Source organism: Oryctolagus cuniculus, chromosome 5 (genome assembly GCF_051225735.1).
Source record: "Oryctolagus cuniculus isolate XC-2025 breed Fujian yellow rabbit chromosome 5, ASM5122573v1, whole genome shotgun sequence".
Lineage (NCBI taxonomy): Eukaryota > Metazoa > Chordata > Mammalia > Lagomorpha > Leporidae > Oryctolagus > Oryctolagus cuniculus.
In genome coordinates, this window is record NC_142871.1 from 112,031,775 (window position 1) to 112,057,216 (window position 25,442).

Consider the following 25,442-nt stretch of genomic DNA (forward strand, 5'->3'; position numbering starts at 1 on the left):
ATCCGCATGTACCTATGTCTCAAAGGATGTGGTAAAAAAAAAAAAAAAAAAAAAAAAAAATCATACCAAGGTTATATTAAAGAGGGATAAGAAAACAAATTCTAATCCATTTTAAATGGTATACAACCAACTAAAATAAAACCAGGACAGATAGAATAAAATACACTATACTCTTTAAACCCAAAGTCCAGAGTGTGTGTATGTGGATCCTGCTATATGCTTGAACAACTTGTATCTAGAAAGCCCAAACAATAGCTCTGATGTACACTAATCAACCAAACAGTAAGAAAATTGTTTCTTTAAGGGATTACTCAAGAGGCAAGATTTTTAATGCAATTTAGTCCTTTGCATCTATAAGTACTCAGAAAATATCAGTCAATTCATTGATTGGAAAAATCCAAAAGGCTACATTTTTTTTAAATGCATTTCATCGTGAGTCTCCATTACACAAGGAATCAACAGTCTAGGTTCAAGCAACTACAGCTTTGAAATGACATATATTAAAAGGAAGGTATGAATTTCTCTGAACTCTTAAAACATCAACAAGATAACTAAACTGAAAATGTAAGATAGGTATATATGTGCTTAACATTTAGTTTTGAGACAGGGAGGCAGAGGGAGCCATTTAGCCAGCTGAGGGTAGTTCTTATTATCTCAAGACCTGCAGGATATGAGTTTGTTCACCCTGCTCTAAAGATAAACATACCACTACATGGATCAGGCTCATATCAGTTTAAGGGGCCAAGGCTGACCTAGATTGGCCTACAGCTCCTTATACACTCATTGTAATACATTACAACATGCTAAATGACATACCTACCAGACACCATGACAGGAAACATTGGATCACATAAGGAATGAAAAAGGGCATACCTGGATTGCAGGAAATGTCTACCTACTTGCCAGAAAATCCATGAATATTCATCTCCTTTAATAGAATGTGCCTCTACTGTCATTAAAGGAGCCACATAATGTTAAACACAGTGCAGAGATGGGGCCACTCCCTTCCAAGGAGGACCCCTTCTGTCTGTGGAAAGTGGCTTTTTTGCTTTCTCAAACAGTTGCTGCTCACTTACTCACTGCTCTCTGACTTGTTCCTGAATTCCTTCCCGAAGTGAAAGAGCTGCCAGTTTTACTCATTTACTAATTAACAAACCCCACTAACCATTTCCTACTAAAGCAGAAGAAACATGCAAATCCTGCAAAAGCATGAACTCCAAATGTATCTCACTATTTTGTTCCCTTCTGCACTGAACGTACTGTTAGAAGGCATAACATGGTGCTTTGGCTCCCCCAAATGACGCTTTTAAAACATACTAATCCTCACAGAAAAAAGAAACATATGCCAAACACAATTGGGTTCCTTGTAGCCATCTTCACTACCAGAAATCTGCCACATACTAAATTCAGTTTTAGTACCTTGACCCCTCATTCCTCCACTCTGAACCTATTCAAAGAAAAACAATACATATTCATCCAGGAGTTAATCTCTAAGTCACAAAAGGTGAAGGAATAAGGAAGCAACAGGGAGAAAAGTAAAAATGAAACTACTGTACTAAAGTCTGCATCATAGAGGTATTAAATACTAATAAAGTGAAGGCTTTATATAAAAACACCTAAAAGGGAATTATATAACACCTTACACATAACAAAAAGTAGTTCTAAGATTACAACCCAGCCGGCGCCACGGCTCACTAGGCTAATCCTCCGCCTAGCGGCGCCGGCACACCGGGTTCTAGTCCCGGTCGGGGCGCCGGATTCTGTCCCGGTTGCCCCTCTTCCAGGCCAGCTCTCTGCTGTGGCCCGGGAGTGCAGTGGAGGATGGCCCAAGTGCTTGGGCCCTGCACCCCATGGGAGACCAGGAGAAACACCTGGCTCCTGGCTCCTGCCATCGGATCAGCGCGGTGCACTGGCCGCAGTGCGCCAGCCGCGGCGGCCATTGGAGGGTGAACCAACGGCAAAAGGAAGACCTTTCTCTCTGTCTCTCTCTCTCACTGTCCACTCTGCCTGTCAAAAAAAAAAGATTACAACCCAAAAAGTTCTAATTTGAGAAATAAAAATACCAACGTTAATCATTTGTTTAAAAATTCAACACCCATATGGGCACCAATTTGAGACCAGGCTGCTCCAATATCAATCCAGCTCCCTGCTAATGGCCTGGGAAAGCCACGGAAAATGGCTCAAGTGTTGAGACCCCTGTACCTCTCTCTTTCACTCTGCCTTTCAAATAATTTTTTTTTAAATCTTTAAAAAATAAAAGTACAATTAAGATAGCTAACCTTTAGTAACTATTACTTATATGCCTGCCAAGCACTGTGCACCTTATATAGATTACTTTATTCAATGGTACTATAATCCCACATAGGAACTAGTATGATTTCTTTCATTTTATGGTAGAAGAAAATGAGGCATTGAAAGGTTAGATAACTGACATAGGGTCAAAAGAAATCCAATACAGGATTAATTTTACAGATTTTCTCACTCATATTCTTTCCCTTAGCAATCTTCTTTTTCACAGTTTCAAACTGTATTATATGTAGTATTTTGATAGCTAACCTGAAGTGGAATTTTGATTATATATTATTAATACGAACTCATTCTAACATTTTAATTGTCCACTGCCTTTCTTCATTGTCCCAACACTCACAAGCAATGAGTTCACAATCAAATGTACGATCCTATCCCAAAAACATACTAATATTTTTATATTCTCTGTCATTACTAACATTAAAGTGTTCTTGTCCTTTATACCATATAGCTTAGAATTCTTATTTTGCATTCCATTAGTAAGCAAGTTTGTTTGAGGCTACTTCAATAATGTCCACCAAATGCGTCCATTTTTTTCCATTCCCACAGCCACTACTATGGTTCAGATTCTCATTCAGTCGTTCATTTGATCAGTCATTCACTTAACAAATAATTCTCCTTGTCATTAAAACAGACACTGACAATATCCTTCTAAAAGGATGCCTTATGTCTCAATGTTCTATTACTTGGCAATATTAAGTCTCAACTCTCTACTGTATTCACTCAGCTGTTGCAAGTATCTTCATCATACTAGATTATAAGATGTTATTCTACCTCCCAAAAACTTTCAAAAGTTCCCTCTTGCCCTGTCCCTAACTTGCTAGTCTCATCCTCTACCCTTTCCCACAATTTAATGACAGTATCCTTGTCATAAAAATGTGAAACCACAGACAGCCATTTGGCCTAGAGGTTAAGTTCCCAGTTGGCATGCCTGCATTCTACATCAGAGTACTCATTCAATTCCCAGCTTTACTCCCAATTCCAGTTTCCTGTTAATGCAGTACAAGAGAGGCAGTGATGTTGGATCCCTGCCACACAGACGGGAGACCAGGACTGAATTCCTGACTCCCGGCTTCAGTCTGGCCCAGCATGACCTAGGCCTTTGCAGGCATTTAGTGAGTCGAACAGCAGATACAAACTTCCTCTTCACCTCCTATATTCCCACTCTCCCCACTTCCCTATCTGTCTCTCCAAATAAAAAAGTAAAACCAGAAGCAAGATTAACATGGAAAATACACAAATGTGCTTCCTTGATAGAAAAAGAAGACAAAACAAGAATAATATTAAATAATGTATTTGACATCTAGGAGACCTTTAGAGTAAGGATTATACTATGTTTAGGAAAAATGAGATGAGAGAACTATGCCTATGTGAGACAGGACAGAAGCAGGACTCACTAGGAGACAGCATTGTGGCACAGCTTAAGCTTCTGCCTGCAATGCCAGCATCCTATATCAGTGTTGATTCAAGTCCTGGCTTCTTAGCTTCTGATCCAGCTTCCTGCTAGTGTGCCTGGACAAACAATAGAAGATGGCCCAAGTGCTTGGGCCCCTGCCACCCATAAGGAAGACAAAGATGGAGTTCCTGGCTTTGGCCTGGCCCAGCCCTGGCTGTGGCAGCCATTCAGGGCATGAACCAGTGGACAGGTGTTTTCTCACACTCTCTCAAATATGCTCTCACTCTATCACTCTGCTTTTCAAAAAAAATCTTTTTTTAAAAAGCAGGACTCGAGCCTCTCCCAACCTAACATATATCCATCTCCTGACCTATGTGTCCATCTTCAGCTCCAAATCAATCGTAAGCAAGAAGCATCCAGATCCTAAATGCAAAAGACCCCCTACTGCCCTATGACTTATCCTACTTGCACTCATGCCCTTACTAACGCAATATGATTGACATGTGACCTTCCTGGGATGATGGTTTTAAGTAAAATTGCGCCAATTTGAGCATGTCATGTGCAAAAAAAAATAAATAAATAAAAAATAGTGCCTCCACAAAATACAATACTGAGCTAGGTGCAAACTGAAGTGTCATTTGTTGAAGTGGAAAACCAGGATGCCAGACCAGGTACAGAACTGCCTCACCCATTCACCTCTTCATTGTGCCAGTCAGCGGAACCTCTTCCCACCATGTTGCCTCCCTTCTTTGAGCATAAGCCCCCAATAATCCTTGGCTGGGTTGCACATTGGCTTCTTGTCACTAATGTGGAGTTGGTATCATGTTCAAGCTAGAAAGTGGGAAAGAATCACAATGCCCTAAGGAAGAACAGGCTGCCATTGCTGAAGGAAAGAAAGTACCCAATGCCCCTGAATGACCAGCTGGACCTCAGAATACAGTTCAAAGAGTCATTTAGCCTTCTCAATGCAGCAAGACAAAGAGATCATCCTAACCCCTATGTCATCCCAAACCATCCTTCCTGGGTTTATCTTAAGGGTCTGTAGACAGACAAGTTAAATTTCCTAGGTCCCCTCACACAAAAGCCAAGTTCTCTCTATAGTTTATGATGCTTGAAATTTCCCTATGGTATTGTTTATATCATCATCAATTAAAATGCAAAAAACACAATTTTGAATAATTAGAATCATTGTTATGATTAACATGCAACACTGGCTATTGTAAGCCACTATCATTAAAAGATGACTTCTAGGAATCTATACAAAATGATTCGAAGACCAGAAACCTCACTATATGGACAGCATAATCCCAGGAAAAAGGCACCCTTACTAATGTTCTATGAAGACATCTACAAGGAAAACAGATAGCACTGAATATCCATCCCATCAAAGCACCTGTGAGGACACTGCCATTCTCAAGCCTTCCTGAGATGCTCACTTGCCCTATTCTCCCATGATTCTGGGAAGTTCGGCATTCACTATGGATGAAGAGCTCTGAACTATGTTCACACAAAGGAGACTACAAAGAAGTATGATTGTTACGATACTTTTGGTTCTTTCCTTCATCTTCTATGCTCACAAGTTCTTATGGGTTCTGCAAGCATGTGATGTTGAAGACTTAATTTAAGATTATTTTCACAAGAAGGAAAACATCCAGATATAACTTTAGTTATGAAAACAATGTGTCTGGTTTGACAGCTGCTTCAGTGTTAGTGAAGTAAGCAATATGTTAAGAAGAAAAAATGTTTAATAAAGAAGTAAAATATAAGCCAAAACTATCTTAAACTTCCAGAAAGGAAAATCAGAAACATGCTACATGGGGCTGGTGCTGTGGCAAAGCGGGTAAAGCCGCCATCTACAGGGCTGGCATCCCATATGGGCATGGGTTCAGGTCCCAGCTACTCCACTTCCGATCCAGCTCTCTGCTTTGTCCTGGGAAAGCAGTGGAAGATAGTCTAAGTTCTTGAGGCCCTGCACCCACGAGGAGACCAGGAAGAAGTTCCTGGCTTCTGGCTCTGGATTGGCATAGCTCCAGCTGTTGGCAGTCATTTGGGGAGTGAACCAGCAGATGGAAGACCTCTCTTGCTCTCTCTCTCTGCCTCTCTGTAACTCTGTAACTCCACCTTTCAAATAAATAAAGAAATCTTAAAAAAAAAAAAAAAAGAAAAGAAAAGAAAAGAAACATGCTACAATTAGTGCTAACACTATAGGCAGGAGCTTAACAGAATCGTACTTGGAGATCTGCAAAGCTCTGATGGAACTAGTGGTTCACAATCCTATCAGATCCAACACTACGATTCTTTAAACATTTTAATATTTTATATGTATATATAGTACCTAATTTATGATTCTGAAATAAAATACAAAAATGATCTACTTGCATACAATTTTTTAAATCGACAGAACTCCATAATTAAAAAAAAAGAAAAGTATTTTAAAACAAAATTGGTGTACATAACTTATCAGAGGACATGATTAAGTATTAGAGACTTCATTTGGTAGTAGAAATGCTGTGAATATTGCACCTACCCATGCAGACTGGTATAGTGTACGTTGATGACTCACAGAAGCATGTGGAACAAAACAATTATTTTCCATTGACAATAGTCCACAGATAGCCACATTATAGCACAAATTGGGAGAAAAAAATTCTATTTTGATTTATATGACATTGTTCAGTTCTAGATCAAGATCATCAAAAATAGTTTGGTTTCATTTTGTTTTTTGTCTACAAAAACAGAAAAAAGAATGTGGCCAGTGTGTGGTATAGTGGGTAAAGCCGCCAACTGCAACACTGACAACACATATGGGTACTAGTTTGTACCCAGACTGCTCCACTTCCTATCTGCTCCACTTCCTATCTAGCTCCCTGCTAACGGCCTCAGAAAAGCAGCAGAAAATGGCACAAGTACTTGGGCATTTGTCACCCATGTGGGAGACCCAAATGAAGCTCCTGGCTCTGGTCTGTCCTAGCCCTGGCCTTTGCAGCCATCTGCAGAGTAAACCAGCAAATATAAACACTCTCTCTCTCTCTCTCTCTGTCTCTCTGTCTCTCCCTCTCTCTCTATAACTCTGACTTTCGTATAAATAAATAAATTTTCAGAGGCCAATGCTATAGCATAGAGGGTTAAGCCTCCGCCTGCAGTGCTGGCATCTCATATGGGTGCTAGTTCGTATCCCAGCTGCTATGGCCTGAGAAAGCAGCAGAAGATGGGCCAAGTGCTTGGGCCCCTGCACTCAAGTGGCAGCTGGGAGCCTGGGAAGAAGCTACTGGCTTCTGACTTCGGATTGGCCCAGCTCCAGCTGGTGCGGCCACTTGGAGACTGAACCAGCAGACGGAAGACCTTTCTGTCTCTTCCTCTGTCTGTAACTCTACTTCTCAAATAATAAATATTTTAAAAGAAATAAATAGATAGATCTTGGGGGGAAAAAATTCAAAGAGGATGATAGAAAAATCATTGTAGGCCGGCGCCGTGGCTCAATGGGCTAATCCTCCGCCTTGCAGCGCCGGCACACCAGGTTCTAGTCCCGGTCGGGGTGCCAGATTCTGTCCCGGTTGCCCCTCTTCCAGGCCAGCTCTCTGCTGTGGCCCGGGAGTGCAGTGGAGGATGGCCCAAGTACTTGGGCCCTGCACCCCATGGGAGACTAGGATAAGTACCTGGCTCCTGCCTTCGGATCAGCGCAGTGCGCCGGCCGCAGCGCACCAGTGGCGGCCATTGGAGGGTGAACCAACAGCAAAGGAAGACCTTTCTCTCTGTCTCTCTCTCTCACTGTCCACTCTGCCTGTCAAAAAAAATAAAAGAAAATCAAAAGAAAAAAAAAAGAAAATTCATTGTAGTACAAAACTATTCAATTCATTGTTGTTATTTCATCATTGCTATCGGCTATCTACTAAGTAGCTACAGTGTCAGCCAAGCACTGTAACACCACCAAAAATATCACCAAGATGTCTACAATATCTAGTAGGTGAGACTAAAGCCCAAACAATCCAGAACCCCTGGACTGAACCAAGCCATCCTCTTGAAAGGCCCAGTCTGAAGCAATCTGTGGGCCTCCCTCTATGATTTCTCTTTCTTGTGAACCAAGAAGAAAATCCACCCTGTAAAAGAAAAGTCTGTAACTTTTCTTAACTACATTATTCCCACCTCAAGCACAAAATTTACTGTTTAAATTCTGATTTACACTGATCTTTGAATATTTATGAGCCAATGGCTTATCACAAACTAAAACATACAATGTGTTTCAAAACAATGCTGCTGAAAAGGTAAAAAAAAGGTACCAGAGAAGAAAGAAAGGCAAAAAGGAGAAAGAAAAGCCATGGATGGATAATGACTCTTTCAATAACTAAGTTGTGTGAATATAATGCTTTTCCTAGAGACAACACACATACCGTATTGCAAAAACTACTGATGGTATATTTAATATCTTTGGTTTCCATTTCAGCCAAGAAATGGCAGCTAAAATAAAACACCTTAGTAAAATTACAGTTGATGCTTCAATTTCCTACATTAATGTAAATCTTTAAACTCACACCTGTGTTTATAGATTTCTTTTGATGGGCCCTGTCACCTTAAATGTCAGCAGGCGTTCCACTTCATGTTGTGCTAGTTAAGGACTAGCTGTGAAGAAATCTGCTTATATATTTAGTAACATGCCTTATGATTTACACATCTCAAAATATCCAGAAGCCTAATTTAGGGGGAAGTTATTTAACCTCTCTGAGCGTGTGTGAGGATTAAGTTATATAATCCATGTAAAGTATTTAGCAAATTGCCTGGCATTCAGTAAGCACCTAATAAATCCTAGCTATTAATGATTAACTAATCTCCTTACATCTTTTGGCAGATCCAAACCTTAGTAAGTCCACTCCTTATTCAGTAACCAATAAATATCCCTTTCTTTAGCAAACAATGGCCCCATGCAAGTTTGAGAACAGTCCTTGGGGTTTTCTAGTATTCATACAAAAGTCTTATTCCTTGGATGAACTACAGGGACCTGGAATATATCTAGCGAGAGTATGGCACAAAATATCTGAAAGCCAGGGAAACTAGCAACCAGCAGCAGGTAGAGAATAAAGTGAGCTAAGTCCAGAATAGGGAGGGCATTAATCACCCTCACCCTTTGGATGCCTTCAGAGGGATGGGGAGCAGCAAAAGGGATATATTCATAAGCTCTGGGCTGATTAGGTAACTGTAGTTATCCAACAGCAACAACTTCCTCCTGCCTTTGCAACTAACACTTAGCCACTCAATGACTGATACCATAAAATTATTATGTATTTATGACACCATTAGCCCCCCACATCCCTTGTTCTCACTCTCATCCAAAAGATGTAGATTCTGAACTAGTCCATGACACAAGACTTCAACCAAAAAGGATTAACTTTTCAGAAAACATGGAGTAAGAGAAAAAGGCTACAAAGAACACAGAATAAAAATAACATACACACTAAATAACTAAAAGATTATCAGAATAATTTCAGAAATTGTAGCACTTCACAATGTAAATGTTTACTTGTAGCGATTAACACTAAAGATGATAGTAAAACTGAGTTAGACAGTGAGAGAGAGAGAGAGAGAGAGTTCTAGACAGTGACAGAGACAGTGAGAAAGGTATTCCTTCTGTTGGTTCACCCCCCAAATGGCTGCTACGGCCAGCGCACTGCGCTGATCCGAAGCCAGGAGCCAGGTGCTTACTCCTGGTCTCCTATGTGGGTGCAGGGCCCAAGCACTTGGGCCATCCTCCACTGCCTTCCCTGGCCACAGCAGAGAGCTGGACTGGAAGAGGACCAACCAGGACAGAATCTGGCGCCCCAACCAGGACTAGAACCCGGAGTGCCGGCGCCGCAGGCAGAGGATTAGCCTAGTGAGCCGTGGCACCGGCCCTGATGTCATTATTTTAAGATATGAATATATATGGGTGTATAAATGTAGACACTTCAAAAAGTTCATGCAAATGGAATTAAGACATAAGTTTGCTACAAAAAAATTTAAAACCCACGCATAGTGTTTAGTAATACACATTTTCCAAGAATGCTTTGAGGACTCCCTTGTGTTTAAGTGTGTTTGTGCATACATCACAAGAAAATTAGTACATAACTTTAAATATGGGAGACTTTGGTTAATTCAAAATCATGTATTTTTTTCCAAGGGCAAAGTTGTAGGCATGGAGAGTCATCAGCAATAAAAAATAAAAGGAACTCTATATTCAAAAGCTATATAAAAACTTTTAAAAAGATAAATGACTTTCATAAGTTATTTTGAATGTTTTAGGATATGTTAATTTTAGACTTCAAGGGTAATTCAGTTTGAATTTTCACATTTAGCCATAGCATCTCTAGGTTTAAACTATCTTATAATGAGCAGAATCTAATTTTGTAGTTTGATAATGAAAATCCAAATTCTGTGAACTCTAAAACACTGCCACTAAAGACCATCTGCCATGGTGTATTTTTATAAGCATATGCATGAATGGTTCGGCCTCAACTGAAAACTCAACAGAACTTTTCCCTATTCTCCAAACATAAAATTTGGCAATATATGACTACTGCCCAATAAATGTAAATAATATATGGTTGGCTTCCATAATTATTTGATTCCAAGTATCACTAGAGAACAAAAGTAGCCCTGTGTAAATGCTTTGCCAGCGTGAGGAACATTCAGTCCAAGGGCCATCTAAAACCAGCAAAATCATTTGGTCTGGCCCTACCAAGGCAACTACAGGCAGACTTGAAATTTAATAAATCTATAGTGGGCTATTTTTTAAGTTGATAATTTTGTATGGCCCACAAATGATGTTATAAATATCCTAAGAACCCTTGGCAGAAAAAAGTATGCAACTGTAACAGAAACATATAAAGAGCTCTGTCTAAATCATTTCCTATGTAGACACAGAACAGATTGAAATTTGCTAACCAGCAAAATACCTCAAATCCAGTTCAATGGAAAAAGCTCATTTAATACATAACATTTATATCCACTACCTAATACACATAACCTGGAGAAAATTTAAGTATTCCATGTTTCTGTGCTCATCTTAAAAATGTCTAGTCTTCAAGAAACAGAATCAAGAAAATCTTTTCAATTTGACTATTTTCTTTAGAAATTAATTTAAACATTACTCAACACTCAGAGAGCACTGCGCCGACAACCATCAATCCAGCCTATTGCACAGCCTTGGAACACAGAACAACTTATTTGACCCTTGATCTATTCAAGCTGTTGAATCCTCCTTTTCATTGGGTCTGTTAATTCAGTTTTAGCAAGAATCCAGAGGAGTCAGTTTAGGGAAAACTCCCTACCCTTTGTCTGACCACACTCAATCTTGTCAGCCTTGTCTGCTTCAAGAAAAATCAAGACAGTTTAGCAAAGAACTGCTCCACCTCTTAGTAATTTCCCATCCACTGCCCCACTTGGTTCTTTGGATACCAATGCCTATTATTCCCATTGAACTGTGTTGAGTTCATCTCTCTCAATACAAAACCCTAATACAGAAGCCCTCCTTGAAAAAGTCTTCCTTACCGTCCTTGACAAATGTTAACATCCTTCATCTGATTATTAATTCTTTCCCCCTCAGCTCCTTTCAAGTCTGGACTTTCCACTAGAATGTTGACAGTCCATGTCTTACTGTCCCACTTCACTCTTCCCCAGACTCCAATCCCCCTCCTGACATTATTCTAATGAAAAGTCATAGTCAATGGTTTTGTCACAAATAACATGAAAAGTCACACAGATTACCAAACACACATGTTTTCTAGTCTGCTCTACACTTCCATCTGCATATCCTACCTCTGCTCTATCACCAGACTTCTTATTCTGTGTCAAAAAATAGAAAATCTGCACATCTCTCTCCATTTTGCAACCATCATGCTAAAAATCAGTTGGCAATGTATTAACAGACTTACAATAAGTTGTGATCCTGAAGGACAGGATAAAGAGTATCATGTATATCAAACTAATGGAATTTTTCAATTTTAATAGAAATTCCGTAGATTATGATGACAAAAGCACATTCCAAACCAGCTACAACAACGTAGTCTATATCAAGTCGCAACAAAAACAATATAATCACAGCCAAAATCCTCAACAAACCATGACTAACTATCTCAATGCCAACGTGCAGGAATCTAATAATGACAGACACCAAAAATATTCACACATATTATATACATAAAACTACTAAATAATGTAAAATCAATTTTCCAATGTTAACTGGAGAAAAGCATTCAAAAGTTTCTAATAAACTCATAGCCAATGACAGATGACGAATTGAACTTTAATTCATGTTTGCTAAAAGGAAGTTACTAGCCAAGAAAAACATGAAATAATTTCTAGTGGCCAGTGGTGTGGCATAGTAGGTTAAGCCTCCGTCTGTGGTGTTGGCATCCCCTGTGGGCACCAGTTAATGTCCCAGCTGCTCCTCTTCCAATTCAGCTCTCTCTGCACCAGCGTGGGACACCTGGAGGAAGCTCCTGGCTCCTGGCTTTGGATCTACCCAGCTCCAGCCATTCCAGCCATTTAAGGAATAAACCAGCAGATGGAAGAACTTTCTGTCTCCTGTCTCTCCTCCCTCTGTCTGTAATTCTACCTCTCAAATAAATTTTAAAAATCTTAAAAAAAAAAAAAAAGAATTTCTAAGAGAAAAGAAAGTTTCAAACTGTACAGGTTGAGTAATAAATTTCAGATATCATGTTCAGGATAAGAAAAAACTATTTGAAAATAAGCAAAAATAGGGGCCAGCACTGTGTCTTAATAGGGGCCAGCACTGTGTCTTAATAGGTAAAGCAGCCACCTACAATGTTCGAGTCCTGACTACTCAGCTGCCAATCTGACTCCCTACTAATGGCCTGGAAAAGCAGAAGATGGCCTAAGTGCCATGGACCCCTGTCACCCATGTAATTGAACTGATTGAAGCGCCTGGCTTTGGCCTGGCCCAGTCCTGGCTATTACAGCCATCTGGGAAGTAAACCAGCAGATGGAAGATCTCTCTGGCTATGTCTCTCCCCTTCTTTACAACTCTTTCAAATAAATAAAATCTTTTTGTTTCCAAAGATTTTATTTATTTGAGAGGCAGAGTTACAAACAAAGAGAGGGAGAAACAGATCCATCTGCTAGATCTCCAAATGGCCACAACGGCTGGAGCTGGGCAGATCCGAAGCCAGGAGCCTCTTTCGTATCTCCCACCCTGGTACAGGGGCCTAATCACTTGGCCCATCCTTCACTGCTTTCCCAGGCCGTAAGCAAGAGCTGGATCAGAAGAGGAACAGCAGGGACACAAACCAGGCCCCATAAGGAATACCGGCACCACATGCGGAGGCTTAGCCTACTGCACCACAACACCGGCCCCATTTAAAAAATAAATAAATAAATAAACAAATATGGTGCAAAGTTTTACTGTATTAATTTTCAGTGAGCCACGCAATGAGGTAACCACTTTACCTGCCTTCACTCAGAAGTACTCACTTCCTTGGATATCAATGATGTTTAAACAACACTCGTTCTTTGTACTACACAGTGCAGTTTTCACATGTGACACAAGGAATAATCTGTTTCTTTAAGAACAGTCTCCTTTACTACCCTTGCCATTCTGTATTCTAATGAAAAGAGCATCATGCCATTAGATCCACTGGAACTTCAAATAAATAATATGTTTTGACTCACCTAAGGAGATTTTTAAAACCAGCCAAGTAAATTATAAGTTGCTGTCAGCCTCAAACTGTTATGCACAGACATCCTTTGTCTATGAGGCTGACAGCTGTCAAAGCCTGACCTTTCCTTAACTGGCCAACTGAAGAAGCATTAATAGAATTCATTTAACCTTACCCATTCACCTTTAATGGGACCCAGGGTTACGTCAATCAACTCAGCAAGGAGAAATCCAAAATAATCCCAACAGACAGCAATATTCACTCATTTCTGATCTTTCTCAGAAATTTCATATTAAAAAAGTTATTTATATATATATGGCAAATAAAATAATACCCATTCTTCCTTTTTAAACATTTCAAAGACTTTCTGCTCTATGTCAAAAAGATTCAGAATCTTCTATTGACTTCAAGTAGAGACTAAAAAAGCCAGAGTATCAACATACTACCTAAGTCAGAAACAGAACACGGAGTTCCAAATCTGATACCTGGCCCCATTCATCTTTTCCAAATATGAATCTAATAAAATTATATCAGCCATGAAAATCTGAAAAACAAAATTTAAAAGACCTATGCAAAGGAATTAATGATCCCTTCTTCTATACATATTTCTCCATCAAAGCAAACACAATGCAACTTACTTCTGAAACTGCATCTCTTCCTAACATCAAAACAGACTTACTTTACATAAGTATAAATAGAAAAGTCTATATTAAGGTCAATATAAAAATCCCGCCTCTCTGTAACTCTGCCTTTCAAATAAATAAATCTTTAAAAAAAAAAAAAAAACACTGCAGCATTCACAAAACTAAAAAAGACCAAGAAATACACACAAATACAGCGCACAAGCATTAATTCCAGGCAGACTCTAAGACATGTGTACTGGCAGACACAGAAACCAAGATGGTCCCGTGGCTCCCCACACCCCATCATTTCCTTCTGCCTCACCTTAGGCAGCAGGTCACATGTCAGGGATTCCCTCACACCACAGATGCTAATAATTTTTCCCCAACCTTTGCTTGGTTCTGAGTGTAAAATCATCATTGACACCTGTTTGAGTACAACAGTTTTCAAATGCAAACCAAATACCTCAAAGGAAAGGAAATATGCATAATTCCTATTAATAACATAGTTTAAATTGAGAAATCCTAAAATGAAATGACACAGGCTTACAGGGACCTGGTAGCAAGTTAATCAATAGCACTCAAATTCAAGCGGCTTATTTACTGGCATCAGACAACATGGGAGAGTAGCAGAAGAGGCGGGATAAGGTCTCTGCAGGAAGTGCTTGCAATTGATCACAGGAACAGGTTTTCTGCCAAGCTCCCTGCAAGACCTTCTCTTTGCATGTCCCATAAATCCCCACTAACCACAAACACTTCAAGCTTTACATTCTAAAGGCTTAATGTTTCTCACACTCTACACACCTTCACCCACATTCTGATGTTTCCTAGGAGGACCTTCTCATCCTATCCCACCACTGAGTCACAAAACAGTCACACAAAAAGCCAAAGTTATTGTTCCCTTAAGAAACTGTGTAAGTTCACCTGGGATGAACAAATGTGGCTATTAATTTTCTCCTCAATCTTTCAATTTTATCAATATTTTTGCAACCTACTTTAATGTATATGCTTATTATAATGAACCTCAAATGACCTGTAGAGTAAAACAGGATATAAATACATAAAATGATTCTAGCAAACAGATTAGAAGCAACTAGAGTGATATTAAAATTATGGTGCTCCTTTTATATAAATAAAAAAAAACATGATATTGACTGCCAACACATTTGCTAAAATTTATGCATGTGTTTCCTATAAATTCCTGTTTCCTAAAACACTAACAACCAAATTTCTATGAATTGCAGCAAAACATATCAATCTAACTGACCCTAAACTTTTCCAGCATACAGGAATTTGCTACTTCTACTTCCTCCATAATATTACTAGTTAACATATATGCACTGTACTAAGCACTCAACACATACAATTTTGTTCAAACCTCACAAATCCGTGAGGTGGGGATTATTATTATTTTCATTTGAAAGATGAACAAACTTAAAGACTGATTGGAAAATTTATCCAAATCACACAGCACAATGTTCATTCTGGGTTTTAACTATACCCTACTATAAGTCAGTAAGTCTATTAATGTTTATGGGATGCTGGCAGAAGACACAAGACTCCTGCATCAAAGTCAAAGAACTCTGGTTCTCATGTCACAGGAAGCAGCAGGAGAACAAACAAGTTTGTGTTATTCTCACTGTTCCCATATCCCACAACAGCAACACAATACAGTCCACATGGGTGCTCTGTGCAGTGTGTTTGCAATCACAGCTAAAGAACACTGGTAGACAGCTTTCATAGAAAGCAGTAAATAAGCTTCTTCCATATGGCAAAGGAAGTATCTTATCCTTATCCTGATCTGCTTGCTAAAAACAGTTCTAAGAAATGGACAGGGTTGGGGCGAGGTGTCTAACAAGGCATTTTTTAAAAAAGATTTATTTATTTGAAAGACAGAGTTACAGAGAGAGGTAGAGACAGAGAGAGAGGTCTTTCATCTGCTGGTTCACTCCTGAGATGGCTGCAATGGCCAGAGCTGCGCCGATCTGAAGCCAGGAGCCAGGAACTTCTTCCTGGTCTCCCACATGAGTGCAAGGGCCCAAGGACTTGGGCCCTCTTCTACTGCTTTCCCAGACCATAGCTGAGAGCTGGATAGGAAGAGGAGCAGCCAGGACTAGAACCAGTGCCCATATGGGATGCCGGCGCTTCAGGCCAAGGAATTAACCCACTGTACCACAGCACTGGCCCCTTAACAAGGCATTTAAGACTATTTGGGATACCAACATTCCAGATGTTCAAGTTCTGGCTCTGCTTCCTGTGAATGTGAACCCTGGGAGGCAACAGCTGATGGTTCAAGTGCCTGTGTCTTTGCCACCCATATTGAGTTCTAGGCCTCTAGCTTCAGCATTGCCCAGTCTGGCAATTGCAGGATGGAGAAAACCAGCAGATAGATATCACATACCCTCGCTCTAGCTCTAATTCTCGCTTTCCTTTTCATGTGCACACTCTCACTCTTGCTCTCCCTCTCAGCTTTCAAATAAATGAGAAACCTTTGGGGTTTTATTGTTTGTTTAATTCATTTATTTATTTGTGAGGCACAGTTACAGAGAGAGAGGTTTTCCATCTGCTGGTTCACTCTTGCAATGGCCACAATGGCCGGGGCTGGGTCAGTCTTAAGCTGGGAGCTTCTTCCAGGTCTTCCATGTGAATACAGGACCCCAAGCACTTGGGCCGTCTTTCACTGCTTTTCTAGACCAGTAGTACAGAAGTGGATGGGAAGTGGAGCAGCCAGGACATGAACTGGTCCCACAGGCAGAGGCTTAACCTACTACACCACAGTGCCGACTCTTATTTTTTTGTTTTTTACAAAAAAGAAATGGGTAAAGAATGGTAATGATCTTGCACTCTTGACAAGAGGTATATGAGCATAAACAAGAGACCCATGGAGGAATCTTTCCCAGCACTGATAGGTCCTTCAGGGAGGAATCAAACTCAACAATACAGCACCTCATACAGTTTCAAGAGGATTTGGCTCCCATAACTCCCAGCAGACATTTAAGCCTGAAAGTCTCATGTTAATGGTTAATAGACTACTGTTAGTGGATTAAAAGTGGAGAGTTGGGCTGGCGCTGTGGCACAGAGGGTAAAGCCGCCACCTGCAGTGCCAGCATCCCATATGGGCACCAGTTCAAGACCCAGCTGCTCCACTTCCAATTCAGCTCTCTGCTATGGCCTGAGAAAGCAGTGGAAGATGGCCCAAGTCCTTGGGCCCCTGCACCCATGTGGAAGACGTGGAAGAAGCTCCTGGCTTCAGATCAGCACAGCCAACTGGGGAGTGAACCAGCAGATGGAAGACTTTTCTCTCTGACTCTCCTTCTGTATGTAACTCTGACTTTCAAAGAAAATAAATAATTCTTAAAAAAAAAAAAAAAAGTGGAGACTTGATTTAATGATAGCATCAGGGAGTTAAGCTTGTTGAGAGGTGAGAGGTCATTGTGGTGTTGCCCTGGAAGTTAATTCTTGTGAGATGATTAGTTGTATTGGCCAAGCATCCTCTCTACTTCTGTGCTTCCATACAATCAGTCTTCTGCCATCCACTGGCTTCACCACATGCCTGAACCAAGAGGGCCCACCTAGTCTAGGACTAAGTTTAAGACTAAACTCTAAGTCAAAACAAACCTTTTTCCTTCCTAAAAAGTTTTCAGGTAATTTAAAGTAACAAAAAGCAAGTAATATAATGCTATAACCTGAACTTGTAACCACTATTAATAAAACACATTCCAAAATTTTAACTTTGTTCCGTAAATTTAAAGCTACAATGATTGAAGCCGTTGATGCTTCTGGGTAACCATAACAAACTAAACATGAATACTTCCATAACCTCCAAAACACAATAAAAATGCCAAATTTAAAAAGAATATGAACCACCAAGGGCAAGAGTAGAAGAGAAAGGTCAACATATTTTTGGAAGAGGACAAAAGTATATTAACAGATTCAGAAGAGCAAAGGAAGCCACAACCTAAATCCCTGGAGAAAGCGATACTGAAAAGGAAAGAGCTGACACAACCACAGAGAGCACCAGAAACAAATCATGAACTTGAAACACCAACTAAAATACATGAAAGGTGTGAGTTAAAGAATGCAAACAATAAGGGATCAAATTAAAAAAAAAAAAAACCACCATTAAAAAGGTAAACAATGTGTTCTTGTTCTGATACAAGAATGTCAGCACAAAGACACAATTCAATCAGTGTAGGAGAGTGAAGGTTTCCTGTCTGAAGTCTGACTCTGGCTGGGGTCATTCCAATAATAAATTTTTTTGCTGGGGAGGCGGGGTGGCGTAGTGCATGTCAGGAAAAAAAAAAAAAAAAGAAGAGGACCCACCCAGAATGTCCAAATAACAATTTAAAGGGGATTATAAAGAAAAAACATAGAGGTAAGCATTGTGGCGCAGCAGATTAAGTACCACGTGTAGCTCCCACATCCCTTGTCAGAGTGCCAGTTCCAATCCTGGCTCCAGATTCAGCTTCCTGATACTGCATCCTGGGAGGCTGCAGATAACGGCTCAACTACTTGGGCCCCTGCCACCCACATGGAAGAACTTAATGGAGTTCTGGGCTCCTGACTTCCCCTGGCCCAGCACTGGCTGCTTGTGGGCATTTGGGAAGTGAACCAACAGATGGCAGAAATCTCTCTCTCTCTCTCTCTCCCTCTCCTCTCTCCCAGTCTGTCCCACTACCTTTCAAGTAGATGAAAATAAATAAATAAAAAATTTTTAAAGAGTCAGAAGGAACATAGAAAACATAAGGGAAAGAATTACTAAAGCCAATAGTAGGCCGGCACCGCAGCTCACTAAGGCTAATCCTCCGCCTTGCGGCGCCGGCACACCGGGTTCTAGTCCCGGTCGGGGTGACGGATTCTTTCCCGGTTGCCCCTCTTCCAGGCCAGCTCTCTGCTGTGGCCGGGAGTGCAGTGGAGGATGGCCCAAGTGCTTGGGCCCTGCACCCCATGGGAGACCAGGAGAAGTACCTGGCTCCTGCCATCGGATCAGCACGGTGCACCAGCCGCAGAGTGCGGGCCGCGGCGGCCATTGGAGGGTGAACCAACGGCAAAGGAAGACCTTTCTCTCTGTCTCTCTCTCTCACTGTTCACTCTGCCTGTAAAAAAAAAAAAAAAAAAAAAAAAAAAAGCCAATAGTAAAAAAAATTCCTAAACTGAAGGTATCAAGCCTTTAGATTAAAAGGATCCAAGTTCCTATCCAAATAAATGAAAAAATAATTCAGATATCATCATTCAATTTCACAATACCAGCACTGAGGGATGAGAATCGCAAAGAACAAAAATATGCATAAAGACAATCAGAAACCAAAATGGAATCAGGCTTCTCAGAAGCAACTTTGGAAGCTAAAAGGTAATATACCTTCGAAGTCCTGATGAGAAATTTTCCAACCTTGAACTGTATACCAAGGCAAACAACTCAAGTGTAACACTATAATGAAGACATTGTCACACACTACCCATATATTTTTTTTATAAAGATATAAATTAACTGACAACAATAGCACAGTGGTACACAGAAGGAAAAGAGCATATAAGAGCAAAGTTTTGTATACTATTGAAATTAACTTCTTATTAATCCTAATTAGATTGTTTTAAGATAAAACAGTAATTACCATTCACAAGAAAACCATAAAGAAAAGAACTCAAAAAGATACAGGAAAAAGAAACAGAAGAGAATTTAAATGGTACACCAGCAGATAGCTACTTAACACAAAGAAGGTTGTAATAGAGAAATAGAGGAACAACAACAACAAAAAAAATGGGACAAATAGCAAGGTGGTAATGTAAATCCTGCTTTATTGTAATTACTTATAAATGAATAAAATAATCCAATCTAAAGGCAAAGAATGGAAGAATGAATTTTTTTAAAGTGATTAAACTATATACTATCTTCAACAGGCACACTTTAGATTTAAACACATAGGATTAAAGTAAAAGCAGGGGAAAAGTTATATCATGCACACACCAACCATAAAAAATCTAGAACAGCTTTACTAATGTCAGAAAAGATAGACTTTCACTACAAACTCATATCAGATCAACACAAATGCAAATATGCTCAAGAAAACACACACAACCCAATTCCAGCAACATATGAAAAGGATTATACATCACTATCAAGGGAGATTTACCTCAGGAATGCAAGACCTGCTTAACATCCAAAAATCAATTAGTATAACACCATTTTAAAAAAGAGCAAACACAGTAAGAGCAGGTGGACAAAATCCAATACCTTTTCATCCTGAAAATACTCAACTAAAATTGGAAGAAAATTTCCTCAAGCTGATAAAAGATATTTATTTAGAAACTCACAGTAAACAACATGCATCATAGCATGCTCTCCCCCTAAGACCAGGATGTCCACTACTGCCACTTTGATTCAGCAGCAGGTGATGGCTAGAATAGCTGAGTCCCTGCCACCTATGTGGGAGCTGCAGATTGAATTCCTAGCTCGTGGTTTTGGCCTGTTCCAGCTCTGACTACTGCAGGCATTTGGGGAGTAAAGCAGATGGGAGATTCTCTCTAACAGACACTCCTCCCGCCACAGAAGCTATACAAATGACCAATGTGCACATGAAAAGATGTTCAACACCATTACAAATGCAAATCAAAACCACATTACCCACTTCAATGAGTATATTTAACAAAGAGATACTAGTTGTTGGTAAGGAAGTGGAGAAATTGGTAAGTATAATAATGAGGCCACTTTGGAGAAAACATTTTGACAGATCTTCAAAAGTTTACAGACTTACCCTATGACCTAGCAATCTGACACCTAGAAATACCTGAGAGAAATTAAAACAAATATGCACAAAAACTTGTACACAAATATTCACTGCAGCATTATGAATAAAATATAAAGAAACCCAAATATCTAGGAACTTCTGAGCACATAAAAAATATTATTCACCAATAAAAAATTACTGAAATACACCAGAATGTGGAAAAAAGTCAAAAATATTAGGTTAAGTGAAAAAAGCCAATCACAAAAGACCACATATTGCATAATTACAGTTTGCCCAGAATAGGCAAAACCACACAGACATAAAGTAGATTGATAACTGACAAAGATTAAGAGAGAAAAGAATAAGGAGTAACTAATGGGTATGTGGTTTCATTTTTTAGGGGCATGAATATGTTCAAAACTTGGATAATGGTGATGGTTGCACAACTCTGGAATTAAACTAAAAATCAATGAGTTACACAAGTTAAGAGAGTAAATTTCAAGATATTTGAATTCTAGCTCAATAAACTACATGGCAGGGCCAACACTGTGGCGTAGCAGGTTAACCTGCCACCTGCAGTGCCGGAATCCCATATGGGCGCTGGTTTGAGACCCAGATGTTTCACTTTCAATCCAGCTCCCTACTAATGCACCTGGGAAAGCAAGAGAAGATGGTCCAAGTGCCCGGGGCCCCTGCCACCCATGTGGGAGACCCAGAGGAAGCAGCTGGCATCAGTGGCCCAGCCCTGGTCATTGCAGCTACCTGGGGAGTGAAGCAGCAAATGGAAGATCTCAATCTCAATCTCTCTCTCTCTCTCTTTCTCTCTCTGTAACTCTGCCTTTCAAATAAATACATAAGTCTTGAAGAAAAGAAACAACTACATGCAATATACTGAGACAAATAAAGAATAGATAAAAACAATAATGGACTTCAGAGGCCAGCGTTGTAGCTCAGTAGGTTAAGCTCCATGTGAACCCTGCTTCCCACTTGGAAGTGCTGGTTCAAGTCCTGGGTGCTCTGCTTCCAATTTGGCTTCTTGTTAACGCACCTGAATGTCACAGAAAACAGGCCAAGTATTTGGGCCCATGCCACCCATGAGGGAGACCAGGCTAAAGTTCCTGGCTCCTGGTTTAGGCTTTGCTCAGAGTTCGCAGTTGCAGCCATTTAGGAAGTAAACCCACAGATGGGAGATTGACTGACTCTTTCAAATAAGTCAATCTTGTTTAAAAAATAAATACTGGATCTTACCATGGATAAAAGTTAAAACAAAACATAAGACACTATGGGTTTGTGCCAGATGGTCCTGTATATGACCCATGTCTACACCTAGGAAGATGTTATTTAGAAATTTCATTGGCACTTCTAAGAAAATGACAGCAGCTCTAGAAAGGGCCTACCAAGCACATAACAGACATTAAATGTTTGTTCACTTCCCTCCATGCAGTCTTCTTCCCCCAACTCATATACTCACTGTTCTTGCTTACTACTGTGGACGTGCCTTCCACTTGTCAAAAATGACAATGTCTTTCACCTATTCCAGCTTCTACTTTATTTTACTTGATCTCAAGTCACCTATTACAATACCAAACTAAAGTGTCAAGCAGTCCCACTACCACCCAACTGCTCTAAATTTTCCAAGAAAGAATTTCTCTGCCTTCCAACTATATCATCAACCTACCTAAAAGACATAAATTCTATTTCCAACTCCCAACCTATGAAAAATGTCTTAGATTTCTTTTTAATTACAGCATGTTAATCATTCAGATTTGTCCAAAACTCATATTTAAAACTATTCAGACAAACAGATTTTACTGGCACAGCCTTTTCTTGTTTTCTTATTCTTTCTTATTTGGCTGTCTTTTCACATTATTTTAAGTGACACGCTAAAAACTACACATATTTATGGGGTGCCACGTGATGTTTTGATACATGTATATATTTTCTAATGTCCAAAGCAGAATAAACATATCTATTTCCTCAAACATTTACTACTTCCTTATGGTGAAAACATTCAAAATTCTTTTTTCTAGCTTTTTTAGAATAACACACAGTAGGGGCCAGCACCGTGGCATAGTAGGTTAAGCCGTCGTCCACAGTGCCAGCATTCCATATGGGTACCGGTTTGGATCCCAGCTGTTCCACTTCTGAGCCAGCTCCCTGCTAATGTGTCTGGGAAAGCAACAGAAGATGACGGAAGTCCCTAGGCCCCTGCACCCATGTGGAAAACCCAGATGAAGTTCCTGGTTTCAGCCTGACTCAGCCCCAGCTGTTGCACCCAGCAGATGAAGATCTGTCTCTCCCTCTCTGTAATTCTGACTTTCAAATAAATACATAAATTTAAAAAAATAAAATAAAAACCACAGTACATTACTGTCTTCTATAGTCACTCTAAGAATGCCTTAGAACACCAGAACCTCTTACTCCTATCTATCACTTAGTACACATTAAGCAACTTTTCCCCATCCCTGCTTCTCCCTGTACTCTCCCAAGCCTCTGGTAACCACCATTCTACTCTCAACTCCTATGAGATCACATGAGTGAAATCATACAGTACTTGACAACAAACTTCCAAAGTATTATCTCTTCTAAGCCTTACTACTGCAAATAACTATTATTTGTCTGTCTGCTTCAATATCTTATTAGCTTTAAAATTCTGAACCAAAAGATTTTGGTTAAAGATGAACTTTTATAAAGTAAAACGTTTTTGTGCTTTAATAAATCACATATTTAATAAAGTGAATGTGAGGCTTTGTTGTACAAAGCTGCAAGACACTTTTTCGGGAAGGTACTTAGGAAAAGAATGCAAAAGGGAAGGAGGAAGGGTGAAAACAATCGGAAATAACCAGAAAAATATACTTACAGCCTCAAACTGCAAGTGGCTATCCTTCAAGAAACTCTGAATTTTGTCCTTGGGTAAAATACTAAACCGAAATCGGAGGAGATCCATTTCTTGTTGAATGAACCAGCGTCTAAGATCTTCACTGAAATGGACACAGGGAAATCAGAAGTATAAATTAAAAATGTAACAATTATTAAATATGAGAAATTTTTATGAAAATTTCAAACACACGCAGGATACCAATAGATTACAGTTTTACCACATATTACAATCTTCCAGGGATATGTTGGGTACGAGGTACAGGAGTGTATGAACATCAAATTAAAATTAAAGGGGCCAGTGCTGTGGCACAGCAGGTTAAAGCACCAGACTAAAGCACAGGAATCCCACATGGGCATCGAGTCCCAGATATTCCACTTTCGATCCAGATTCCCCACTAATGTGCCTGAGAAAGCAGTGGAGGATGGCCCAAGTCCTTGGGTCACTGCACCCATATGGGAGACCTAGAAGCAGCTCTGGTTTCAGATCAGCTCAGCTCCAGCCATTGCTGCCATATGTGGAGTAAACCAGCAGGTAGAAGATCTCTCTCGCTCTGTCTCTACCTCTCTTTGCAACTGTGTCTCTCAAATAAATAAAATAAATCTTTTAAAAAATTAGAGTATTTTCAGATAACTCCATTATTATTGAATAATATGAAAGAAAATAGTTCATTGCATGTAATATAACTGCAAAATATTTACATTAGATAATAGGGTATTCCATTCACATTAGAAAATAGGGTGGTTTCATCAATGCCAAACCTATAAACAAGCATTTGGCACATCGGCTAAGGGGCTACTTGGGATGACCATACCCCATGTCAAAATGCCAGGGTTTGAATCCAGGCTCTGCCTCTGATCCCAGCTTCCTGTTAATCTACACCATGGGAGGCAGATGATGGCTCAACTACCTGGGTCTCTTCCACCCATTTGGGACACTGTACTGAGTTCTAGGCTCCTGGTTTCAGCCTGGCCAGCCCTGGCAATTTGCAGAGCAAATCAGCAAATGGAAGATTTTTCCGTCTCCATCTCTCCCTCAAATAAAGTTTAAAATAATGAACATTTTTAAAATATAAAATACACAAGTACACATCAATATTTACAAGTAAACTAAAAATATATTAACGTATAAGGAAAATATATAATGAGTACTATTGTTATACTATAAAATAATTACACTACTGAATGTAAAATAAGACTTTTTTTAGGTGACTTTCATAGTCAGCAATCCATCTATTGGATAAATTGCATAAACTACATATGCTATTTTACAAAATAAAAATTGTAGGAACAGAGCTGATTAGTAATTCCTCAATTATTATATTAGAATAATAAGCAATTCAAGATTTTTACTTGACTAACCTATTAATCAAAAGAAATAGTCACAGCTATATCATTGGGCCAAAATTAATATGGGGGAAATGGGACACGAAGTCATCATTTAAAAAAAAAGTATTAACCCCTTTTCCCTCTAGGTGGCACTACTGACTTACCCATTCATCTCATATTCTAAAAGCCTATATATCAACTTCAAGTGTGTATTTGATTGTTTCTTATAATCGTTATCCTATTTTTAAGAAAATTTTTAAAAGTCCCTCATCGTAAAGAAATCTTTTCCAACTTTAACTCTCAAAGAATCTTTCCCATAAAATTTAAAGTGTTAGAGCAGGCAGTCTGGCATAGTGGCTTAAGCTGCCACTTGGGACATCCAAATCCCTTACTTGCATACCATTCATGCCACATCACAGTGCCAGTTTGAGCCCTGCTAATGCATCCTACAAAGCAGCAGATGATGGCTCAAGTGCTTGGGCCCCTGCTACCGACATGGTAGACCCAGATGGAGTACTAGACTCCTGGCTTTAGCCTAGCCTAG

General features: G+C 39.7%; 1 protein-coding gene across 6 annotated transcripts in view; it reads right to left on the reverse strand.

The window, feature by feature from the left end:
- The window catches only part of PRIM2 (DNA primase subunit 2), a 304,235-nt gene that overhangs the window by 267,591 nt on the left and 11,202 nt on the right, over positions 1–25,442 (reverse strand). For all 6 annotated transcript variants that reach the window (XM_008263076.5, XM_089333079.1, XM_051854614.3 and 3 more), the window contains exon 5: positions 23,553–23,673. In XM_008263076.5, the coding sequence (XP_008261298.1) occupies positions 23,553–23,673 (121 nt within the window). The remainder of the gene's footprint in view (positions 1–23,552; positions 23,674–25,442) is intronic.